Source organism: Hemitrygon akajei, chromosome 1 (genome assembly GCF_048418815.1).
Source record: "Hemitrygon akajei chromosome 1, sHemAka1.3, whole genome shotgun sequence".
NCBI classification, from domain to species: domain Eukaryota; kingdom Metazoa; phylum Chordata; class Chondrichthyes; order Myliobatiformes; family Dasyatidae; genus Hemitrygon; species Hemitrygon akajei.
In genome coordinates this window covers 965,918-978,195 of record NC_133124.1, presented here as the reverse complement: position 1 = coordinate 978,195, position 12,278 = coordinate 965,918, and the positions used below count along the sequence as shown (strand labels likewise).

Sequence of the window (12,278 nt, the reverse complement as noted above, 5' to 3'; positions counted from 1 at the left end):
CAGGACTAACTGAAAGAAGAGAGAGCAAGAGATTTAAAAGTGGGAGGGGGAGGGGGAGACCCAAAATGATAGGAGAAGACAAAAGAGGAAGGGATGAAGCTAAGAGCTGGAAAGTTGATTGGCAAAAGAGATACAAGGCTACAGAAGGGAGAGGATCATGGGATGGGAGGCCTAGGGAGAAAGAAAGAGGGAGGGGAGCACCAGAGGAAGTTTGAGAGCAGGCAAGCAGTGATTGTAAGAGGGAGAGAGAGAGAAATAAAAGGAGGGAGGGATAAGAAGGAGAGAAAGGGGCATTAACAGAAGTTAGAGAAATCAATGTTCATGCCATCAGGTTAGAGGCTACCCAGACAGAATATAAGGTATTGTTCCTCCAACCTGAGTGTGTCTTCATCTTGACAGTACAGGAGGCCATCGATTGATATTTCAGAATGGGAATGGGACATGAAATGATCACTATTGTTCCCTGAAGGTGGAATCTCATGTGGATAGGGTGGTGAAGAAAGCTTTTGGTATGTTGGCCTTTATAAATCAGAGAATTGAGTATAGGAGTTAGGATGTAATGTTAAAATTGTACAAGGCATTGGTAAGGCCGAATTTGGAGTATTGTGTACAGTTCTGGTCACCAAATTATAGGAAAGATGTCAACAAAATAGAGAGAGTACAGAGAAGATTTACTAGAATGTTACCTGGGTTTCAGCACCTAACTTACAGGGAAAGGTTGAACAAGTTAGGTCTTTATTCTTTGGAGCGTAGAAGATTGAGGGGGGACTTGATAGAGGTATTTAAAATTATGAGGGGGATAGATAGAGTTGACGTGGATAGGCTTTTTCCATTGAGAGTAGGGGAGATTCAAACAAGAGGACATGAGTTGAGAGTTAGGAGGCAAAAGTTTAAGGGTAACATGAGGGGGAATTCCTTTACTCAGAGAGTGGTAGCTGTGTGGAACAAGCTTCCAGTAGAAGTGGTAGAGGCGGGTTCGATATTGTCATTTAAAGTAAAATTGGATAGGTATATGGACAGGAAAGGAATGGAGGGTTATGGGCTGAGTGCGGGTCAGTGGGACTAGGTGAGAGTAAGCGTTCAGCACGGACTAGAAGGGCCGAGATTACCTGTTTCCATGCTGTAATGTTACATGGTTATATATGGTTTCAAAGGAAGCCCATCTACAGTATTCCCTTTCAGTTAAGACAGCTGAAGGTATCGCCCGATTGACAAATCTGAACATACCCAAAGAGAACCCAGTTGACAAAGACAAAGCCAACTGGAGAATATACCAGTGAATACTGAAATGCGCAGTCACAAACTCTTGTTTATAGTCAACACCTCATCTTAAGTCATCACCTAAATTTCATCAAGTGCACCTTGCCCATTAACTGCTTGAGGCATGACTTCGTATTTTTGGGTGCAGGCATCCTAGAAAGTGCATTACACTTCCTCCTAGCTGTTTGTTCTTTGTATATTTTAGGGTGTCTTTTTAGAACGGAGATAAGTAAAAATTTCTTTAGCCGAAGGATGGTGAATTTGTAGAACTTTTTGCTGAAGGCAGCTATGGAGTTCAAATCTTATTTATATTTAAGGCAGAGGTTGACAGATTCCTGATTGGTCAAGGCATCAATGGAAATGGAGCAGGGGGGTGGTGAGTAAAGCAAGTGGAAGAAAAGGCAGGAGATGGGGGCTGAGAGAAAAATTGGATCAGTCATGATGCAATGGCAGAGCAGACTGATGGGCCAAATGGCCTAATTCTGCTCCTAGATCTTATAAGACCAAAAGACATAGCAGTATTGGGCTATTCAGCCCATCGAGTCTGCTCCACCATTCCATCACGGCTGATTCCCAGATCCCACCCAACTCCCTAAACCTACCTTCTCACTACCACTTTGGTTTTAAATATACCCAAGAACTTGGCCTACACTGCAGTCTGTGGCACAGCATTCCACAGATTCACGAATCTCTGGTGAAAAAATTCCTCCTTACCTCTGCTCTAAAGGGTTGCCCCTCAATTTTCAGGCTGTGCCCTCAAGTTACAGATGTTGCCACCATAGGAAATATCTTCTCCACATCCACCCTATCTAGTCCTTTCAACATCCAGTAGGTTTCAACGTGATTCCCCCCCCCCCCCCCACATCCTTCTATATGTCAATGAGTGCAGGCCCAAAGCTGTCCAATGCTCTTCATGTGTTAACCCCTTCATTCCCAGAATCATCTTTCTGAACCTCCTTATGGTCTTAAGAGCAGGGAGACAAAAGATAAAGTTATAGTACATGTCCACAGCTTGATGCACATTCACTGTCCTCACAACACATCTGAACCATCACTATGCTTCTGGCAGGTTAATAATTTAACCTAGATGCTGGGGAATTTGCAAACTGAAGGAAAATCTCAGGAGGTAGTAATGTTGTGATAACAATTTATATTGGAGTAGATTCCTACAACTTTGTAAAGTAGCTACATTGGGGACTGCCAAGGCCATGTGTCAATTTAGATGTGATCAATATTCAACAAGACATGAAAGAATAGGACCTATCAAGTGTGATAATGGGAAAGTGTATATGGAACCAGAGGAAATAGCAGAGGTATTTAATGAATACTTTACTTCAGTATTCACTATGGAAAAGGATCTTAGTGATTGTAGTGATGACTTGCAGCAGACTGAAAAGCTTGAGAATGTAGATATTAAGAAAGAGGATGTGCTGGAGCTTTTGGAAAGCATCAAGTTGGATAAGTCACCAGGCCCAGATGAGGTACCCCAGGCTACTGTGGGAGGCAAGGGAGGAGATTGCTGAGCCTCTGGCGATAATCTTTGCATCATCAATGGGGACAGGAGAGGCTCCGGAGGATTGGAGGGTTGCGGATGTTGTTCCTTTATTCAAGAAAGGGAGTAGAGATAGCCCAGGAAATTATAGACCAGTGAGTCTTACCTCAGTGGTTGATTGTTGATGGAGAAGATCCTGACAGGATTTATGTACATTTGGAGAGGTATAATATGATGAGCTGTAGTCAGCATGGCTTTGTCAAGGTCAGGTCGTGCCTTACGAGCCTGATTGAATTTTTTTAGGATGTGACTAAACACATTGATGAAGGAAGAGCAGTTGATGTAGTGTATATGGATTTCAGCAAGGCATTTGATAAGGTACCCTATGCAAGGCTTATTGAGAAAGTAAGGAGGAACGGGATCCAAGAGGACATTGCTTTGTGGATCCAGAACTGGCTTGCCGACAAAAGGCAAAGAATGGTTGCAGACGGGTCAATTTCCGCATGGAGGTCGATGACCAGTGGAGTGCCTCAGGGATCTGTTCTGGGACCCTTACTCTTTGGATTATATATATAAATGACCTGGATGAGGAAGTAGAGGGATGGGTTAGTAAGCTTGCTGATGACACAAAGGTTGGAGGTGTTGTAGACAGTGTGGAGGGCTGTCAGAGGTTACAGCAGGACATTGATAACTGGGCTGAGAAGTGGCAGATGGAGTTCAACCCAGATAAGTGGAAAGTGGTTCATTTTGGTAGGTCAAATATGATAGCAGATTATAGTATTAGTGGTAAGACTCTTGGCAGTATGGAGGATCAGAGGGATCTTGGGGCCCAAGTCCATAGGATACTCAAAGCAGCTGCGCAGATTGACTCTGTGGTTAAAAGGCATATGGTGTATTGGCTTTCATCAATCATGGAATTGAATTTAGGAGCCGAGAGGTAATGTTGCAGCTATATAGGACCCTGGTCAGACCCCACTTGGAGTACTGTGCTCAGTTTTGGTTGCCTCATAACAAAAAGGATGTGGAAGCCATAGAAAGGGTGCAGAGGAGATTTACAAGGATGTTGTCTGGATTACGGAGTATGTCTTATGAGAATAGGTTGAGTGAACTTGGCCTTTTCTCCTTGGAGTGAAGGAAGATGAGAGGTGACCTGATAGAGATGTATAAGATGATGAGAGGCATTGCTCGTGTGGATAGTCAGAGGCTTTTTCCCAGGGCTGAAATGGTTGCCACAAGAGTACACAGCTTTAAGGTGCTGGGGAGTAGGTACAGAGATGTCAGGGGTAAGTTTTTTTACTCAGAGAGTGGTGAGTGTGTGGAATGGGCTGACAGCAATGATGGTGGAGGCAGTTAGAATAGGGTCTTTTAAGAGACTTTTAGATAGGTACATGGAGCTTAGTAAAATAGAGGAATATAGGGAATCCTAGTAATTTCTAAGGTGGGGACATATTCAGCACAATGTTGTGGGCCAAAGGGCCTGTACTGTTCTGTAGATTTTCTATGTTTCTATGTCTCTATGACACGAAATTAACCACTGGTCCCAAAGGGTAATCACTAAATTCTATTCACTAAAACCAAACACCTCTGATATAGTCCTATTCCCCCTCTACAACCTGCAAACCAAAGGAATTACACAATCAGACTTTGATTTGCATTCAGAACACAGCAAGCCATTAGAGCTGGCTAAACCTGAGACAAAGACCATAAGACACAAGAGCAGAATTAGGCCATTCAGCTCACCAAGTCTGCTCTGCCATTCATCATAGATGATTGTGGATCCTACTCAACTCCATACAGAACCTCCCACAAATAGTATTCCTCATGTTGCTAATATAGAACTAACAGAAAAACAGCTTTCTTAAGTATAAAATTGTTCTTTTTAAAAAAAACAGTTACTGTTTCCACATCAGGTGAACAAAATCAGTTTTGCATGTTTATTACCTTCCCTCCTGCAGACGACGGCTCATCTTCTTGCTCATCTACAATACAAGAAATAGTTTAGTCTGTATGGCTGCGAGAGATACACAAACAGGTCTACTGAAATATGTTGTTTACAACCAACCAAGGTTAACCATTAATCTTATTTAATGACCACTATTTACTGTCTAATACTAATTAAATGGTTGTATTTGATATCTAAAACCACTAGCCTTTAAGGGATTCACCCCAGTCCAGTGATTACTGATCACCGTATGACCCACGGTTACCCCAGTCCTGATCACAGTGTGCACCTAAGGTAGCAGAAGCAGGTTTAATATTAACATCACATGTTCTGAAATTTGTTGATAACAGAAGTGATGATAGATAAAACAGTGAATTACATTAAATAAGTATTTGTTAAATTAAATAAGTAGTGCAACATAAAAATAAAAAGTAGTCAGGTATTGATCATGGGTTCAATGTCCGTTCAGAAATCTGATGGAAGAGAGAATCATGGCTGACCCTTTCTCCCTCTCCTCAGCCCCACTCCCTGGACTTCTCCCCATAACCTTTCATGGTGCATTCAATCAAGAACCTGTCCAGCTCTGCCTTAAATACACCTAACAACCTGTCCTCCATAGTTGCTTATGCCAATTCCACAAATTCACCTTTCTCTGACTTGAGAAACATAAAGAGAGCAACATTACCTCTCGGCTCCTAAATTCAATTCCACGATTGATGAAGGCCAATACACCATACGCCGCCTTAACCACACAGTCAACCTGCGCAGCTGCTTTGAGTGTCCTATGGACTCAGACCCCAAGAACCCTCTGATCCTCCACACTGCCAAGAGTCTTACCATAAATACTATAATCTGCCATTATACTTGACCTACCACAATGAACCACTTTCCACTTATCCGGGTTGAACTCCATCTACCACTTCTCAGACCAGTTTTGCATCCTATCAATGTCCCACTGTAACCTCTGACAGCCCTCCACACTATCCACAACACCTCCAACCTTTGTGGCATCAGCATAATAACCCATCCTTCCACTTCCTCATCCAGGTCATTTATAAAAAATCACAAAGATTAAGGGTCCCAGAACAGATCGTAAGGCACTCCACTGATGACCAATATCCATACAGAATATGACCCGTCTACAACCACTCTTTGCCTTTTGTGAGCCAGAAATTAGTGGTGTCGTAGACAGTGTAGAGGATTGTCGAAGATTGCAGAGAGACATTGAGAGGATGCAGAAGTGGGCTGAGAAGTGGTAGATGGAGTTCAACCTGGAGAAGTGTGAGGTGGTACACTTTGGAAGGACAAACTCCAATGCAGAGTATAAAGTAAATGGCAGGATACTTGGTAGTGTGGAGGAGCAGAGGGATCTGGGGGTACATTTCCACAGATCCCTGAAAGTTGCCTCACAGGTAGATAGGGTAGTTAAGAAAGCTTATGGAGTGTTAGCTTTCATAAGTCGAGGGATAGAGTTTAAGAGACGCGATGTAAATCATGCAACTCTATAAAACTTTAGTTAGGCCACACTTGGAGTACTGTGTCTAGTTCTGGTCGCCTCACTATAGGAAGGATGTAGAAGCATTGGAAAGGGTACAGAGGAGATTTACCAGGATGCTGCCTGGTTTAGAGAGTATGGATTATGATCAGAGATTACGGGAGCTAGGGCTTTACTCTTTGGAGAGGAGGAGGATGAGACATGATAGAGGTGTACAAGATATTAAGAGGAATAGAGAGTGGACAGCCAGCGCCTCTTCCCCAGGGCACCACTGCTCAGTACAAGAGGACATGGCTTTAAGGTAAGGGGAGGGAAGTTTAAGGGGGATATTAGAGGAAGATTTTTCACTCAGACAGTGGTTGGTGCATGGAATGCACTGCCTGAGTCAATGGTGGAGGCAGATACACTAGTGAAGTTTAAGGGACTACTAGACAGGTATATGTAGGAATTTAAGGTGGGGGGGGGGGGGTTATATGGGAGGCAGGGTTTGAGGGTCGGCACAACATTGTAGGCCAAAGGGCCTGTAATGTGCTGTACTATTCTATGTTCTAAATCTGAATCCCTGCCCCCTGCTCCAATCCCTCAGCCATGCATTTATCCTCCACCTCATTGGAGTTCAATCTGGACAAGTGTGAGGTGATGCATTTTGGAAGGACAAACCAGAAGACTGAGTACAGGATTAATGGTCAGTTACTTAAGAGTGTGGATGAACAAAGGGACCTTGGGGTTCAAATCCATACATCCCTCAAGGTCACTGCACAGGTTGATAGGGTAGTTAAGAAGGCCTATGGGATGCTAGGCTTCACTAACAGTGAGATTGAGTTCAGAAGTAGAGAGGTCATGTTGCAATTCTACAAATCTCTGGTGACCGCACTTAAGAGTATTGTGTTCATTTCTGGTCACCTCATTATAGGAAGGATGTGGAAGCTATGGAGAGAGTGCAGAGTAGATTTACCAGGATGTTGCCTGGTTTGGAGAACAAGTCATATGAGGCAAGGTTAGCAGAGCTGGGACTTTTCTTTTTGGAGCGTAGAATAATGAGAGGGGATTTGATAGAGGCCTACAAGATTATGAGAGGCATAGATAGGGTGGATAGTCAGTACTTGTTTCCCAGGGCACCAATAGCAAACACCAGAGGGCATATGTACAAAATTAAGGGAGGGAAGTTTAAGGGAGACATCAGGGGTAAGTTGTTTTTTTTAAAAAATACACACAGGGTTGTGAGTGCCTGGAATGACTTGCCAGGGATGGTGGTGGAGGCTAAAACATTAGGGGTATTTAAGAGCCTCTTGGACAGGCACATGGATGAAAGAAAAATGGAGGGTTATGTGGTAGAGTGGGTTTAGTACTTTTTTTTAAGGTTTATATGGGTCGACACAACATGGAGGGCTGAAGGGCCTGTACTGCTGTAATGTTCTATGGTTCTATTCCTATTCTCTCTGTTGTGTGGCACAGGCAATAATCCCAAGATTACTACCTTTGCGGTCCTGCTTCACAACTTCCTTCCTAACTGCCTGCAGTCTTTTTTCAGGACCTCTTCCCTTTTCCTACCTATATCATTGGTACCAATATGTACCATGACCTCTGGCTGTTCTTCCTCCCACTGCAGGATATCTTGAACTCGATCTGAAACATCCCGGACCCTGGTTCCTGGGAGGCAAACTACCACCCGAGTTTCTTTCCTGCATCCACAGAATCGCCTGTCTGACCCCCTGACTATAGAGTCCCCTATCACTACTGCCTTCCTCTTCCTTTCCCTACCCTTCTGAGCCACAGGGCCAGACTCTGTGCCAGAGGCACGGCCACTGTTGCATCCCCCAGGTAGGCTGTTCTTCCTCCCCCCCAACAGTACTCAAACAGGAGTACTTATTGTCAAGGGGTACAGCCACAGGGGTGCTCTCTAGTACCTGACTCTTCCCCTTCCCCCTCCTGACTGTGATCCACTTGTCTGTCTCCTGTGGCCCCAGTGTGACCACCTGCCTAGAACTCCTTTCTATCAGCTCCTCACTCTCCCTGACCAGACAAAGGTCATTAAGCTGCATCTCCAGTTCCCTTACTGCAGTAAGTCCCTTAGGAGCTGCAGCTCGACACACCGGGTGCAGATATGGCCATCCGAGAGTCCGGCAGACTCCAGGACCTTCCACATCTGACACCGAGCACAAAAAACTAGCCTCACACACATACTACTTCCTTTCCGCAAATAACACAGGTAGACCTACCTCGCCTCGTCTCATTACCTATAATACTATGAAGTAGTCTTCCAAAAGTTGCAGGTGGTGAGTAGCTGGGTGACTGTCAGGACAAATGGAATTTTGGTTGTTTCAACTTCTAGCTGAATTCTTAAAAAACTGGCATCAATATAGCATGTGAGAAGTGATAGGTAACAAAATTATGTGCAAATAACTTTAAATTTATTACCATGTTTCTCCTGAACATTTATGTTGTGGTCTTTTATGTCTCCTGAACACATACTATTTTTTTCCAAGATTAAGGAGAACTTATTTATGTCATCTTTGTATATCAACAAATTTGTAACAAAGGCTGATAAAAATACTAAAATGTAATTTTCTATATTTTAAAAACATTTAGACCAGTTCAGATAGAAGGCCTTAGGGGGATATGGGCCAGATGTAAGGAAATGCAATTTGCTGGGGAAGGCAGTTAGAACACAGAACTTAGAAAGCTACAGCACATTACAGGCCCTTCGACCCACAATGTTGTGTCAACCATGTAACCTACACTAGAAACTGCCTAGAATTAAACTACCACATAGCCCTCTATGTTTCAAAACTCCATATACCAAGGAAAAGGGGGGATGGGGCCTACCTTCTCTTAGAGATTATTATTTTGCAGCACAGTTGAGAGCTGTGATATGTTGGTATAACCCATCATATCACGCTCAATGGAAAAACATTGAGGAGCGAGTACTTCCCATCCCCATACAAGCAATTTTGGCTGATAACAACCTGCAAAGGTACATAAACATAGAACAATACAGCACATTACAGGCCCTTCAGCTCACAATGTTGTGCCGACCCTTAAACCCTACGTCTCATATAACCCCCCCACCTTAAATTCGTCCGTATACCTGTCTAGTAGTCTCTTAAATTTCACTAGTGTATCTGCCTCCACCACTGACTCAGGCATGCACCAACCACTCTGAGTAAAAAACCTTCCTCTAATATCCCCATTGAACTTTCCTCCCCTTACCTTAAAGCCATGTCCTCTTGTACTGAGCAGTGGTGCCCTGGGGAAGAGGCGCTGGCTGTCCACTCTATCTATTCCTCGTAATATCTTGTATACCTCTATCATGTCTCCTCTCATCCTCCTTCTCTCCAAAGAGTAAAGCCCTAGTTCCCTTAATCTCTGATCATAATCCATACTCTCTAAACCAGGCAGCATCCTCATAAATCTCCTCTGTACCCTTTCCAATGCTTCCACATCCTTCCTATACTGAGGCAACCAGAAATGGACACAGTACTCCAAGTGTGGCCTAACTAGAGTTTTATAGAGCTGCATCATTACATCGCGTCTCTTAAACTCTAAACCTCGACTTACGAAAGCTAACACCCCATAAGCTTTCTTAACTACCCTATCTACCTGTGAGGCAACTTTCAGGGATCTGTGGATATGTACCCCCCAGATCCCTCTGCTCCTCCACACTACCAAGTATCCTGCCATTTACTTTGTACTCTGCCTTGGGGTTTGTCCTTCCAAAGTGTACCACCTCACACTTGTCCGGATTGAACTCTATCTGCCACTTCTCAGCCCACTTCTGCATCCTATCAATGTCTCTCTGCAATCTTCGACAATCCTCTACACTATCTACAACCCCACCAACCTTTGTGTCATCTGCAAACTTGCCAACCCACCCTTCTACCCCCATATCCAGGTCGTTAATAAAAATCACAAAAAGTAGAGGTCCCAGAGCTGATCCTTGTGGGACACCACTAGTCACAACCCTCCAATCTGAATGTACTCCCTCCACCATGACCCTCTGCTTTCAAGGGCAATGGTATCAAAACACAAACTGATTCTCCTGGAGTGAGGTCAGCTTTGGATTCGCTCCATTACCTTTACTTTTTTTTAACCCATGATCACCCTTATTTAATCTATTCTTACCTACACTAGAAGATTTTTATTATCTTTTGTGAATTACCTTTGAGTTTGTACCATGAATTTTGAAGGTATGAGCACAGAAATAGATTTAAGATCTAAAGGACGGGAGCCAAAATATGGGAAAGATTCCGACGGCAACGGAAAGAAGCAAAAAGCTGAATCTAAGCATACGGAATTAACTTATGATATGATGTTGGATCTCTTAAATGTAAAATTTGATGAATAATGTCAAAGTATTAAAGACTTAGTCATTCCAGGATTCTTTGGAATCATATAACCATATAACAATTACAGCACGGAAACAAACCATCTCGGCCCTTCTAGTCTACGCCGAACACTTACTCTCACCTAGTCCCACCAACCTGCACTCAGCCCATAACCTTCCATTCCTTTCCTGTCCATATACCTATCCAACTTTACTTTAAATGACAAAATCGAACTGCCTCTACCACTTCTACTGGAAGCTCGTTCCATCACAGCTACCACTCTCTGAATAAAAAAATTCCCCCTCGTGTTACCCCTAAACTTTTGCCCCTTAACTCTCAACTCATGTCCTCTTGTTTGAATCTCCCCTACTCTCAATGGAAAAAGCCTATCCACATCAACTCTATCTATCCCCCTCATAATTTTAAATACCTCTATCAAGTCCCCCCTCAATCTTCTACGCTCCAAAGAATAAAAACCTAACTTGTTCAACCTTTCTCTGTAACTTAGGTGCTGAAACCCAGTTAACATTCTAGTAAATCTTCTCTGTACTCTCTCTATTTTGTTGACATCTTTCCTATAATTCGGTGACCAGAACTGTACACAATACTCCAAATTTGGCCTTACCAATGCCTTGTACAATCTTTATATACCAAAGGGTTGATCCTAGGAAATATGGCTCAGATCATTAATTTTGTCTCTTGGAGTACAAATGGTTTAAACCATCTGATTAAATGAAAAAAGATTTTCAAAGTATTCCAAAGACTGAATGCTCATATTATTTTTGTACAAAAAACTCATGTGAGGAAAGAGGATAATCAACGTTTTTTTAGGGTCAACAATACCATTCGAACTCGCATGCCAAAGTAAAAGGAGTTTCAATTTTTATAGACTCCTCAATTACATTTGTTCAGCATGATATTATTTCGGATCCGAATGGTAGATTTTTGTTTATTACTGGGTTACGTTTTAATAAAAAGGTTGCTATGGTCAATGTTTATGCTCCAAATGTGGACTACCCTTAATTTTTTAAGTCTTCATTTACTTCTCTCCCTAATCTAAATGAATATATGTTGATAATGGGAGGTGATTTCAATTGTTGTTTAAATTAGATATGGATAGATCCATATCTACTCTGACTTTACCTAATAAGTCAGCTACTCTTATCAACTCTTTGACTGACTCTGGAATTTTAAAGATATTTGGAGATTTCTAAACCCTAAGGACAAAGAGTTTTCATTCTTTTCACACGTTTATCATTCTTACTCGAGAATTGATTACTTTTTTTATTGACTCTTGTTTTTTTCCATCTCTGATTGATTGTAACTATAACTACTGCCATTTCTGATCATGCTCCAATGAAACTTTCTACCAAATTAATGGATACAGCTCCTAGTATTAGATAATGGCAATTTGATTCTACTCTGCTTCAAGATTCGGACTTTTTTAAATTTGTGAAGGAACAGATTGATTTCTTCTTTTCAACTAATACTACTGAAGAAATTTCCAGCGGGACACTTTGGGACACTTTTAAAGCATATATACGTGGACAGATTATCTCCTATTCTGTTGGTTTGAGGAAATGTATTAAGAATGAAACTCTTCTACTGGTTGATAAGATCAAAGAAATTGATAAGAAATATTCTATCACTCCTAATAAGGAGCTTTATAAACAAAGAGTTGAGCTTCAAATGGAACACAGCTTATTACTTACATCTTCGATTTAAAATCAATTAATGAAAACCAGAAATGAGTTTTCTATATAT

General features: G+C 42.2%; 1 protein-coding gene across 4 annotated transcripts in view; it reads right to left on the bottom strand.

The window, feature by feature from the left end:
• Window positions 1-12,278, bottom strand: part of smarcc1a (SWI/SNF related BAF chromatin remodeling complex subunit C1a) — a 286,601-nt gene that overhangs the window by 150,121 nt on the left and 124,202 nt on the right. For all 4 annotated transcript variants that reach the window (XM_073070120.1, XM_073069954.1, XM_073070033.1 and 1 more), the window contains exon 13: window positions 4,694-4,731. In XM_073070120.1, coding sequence (XP_072926221.1) covers window positions 4,694-4,731 — 38 coding nt within the window. The remainder of the gene's footprint in view (window positions 1-4,693; window positions 4,732-12,278) is intronic.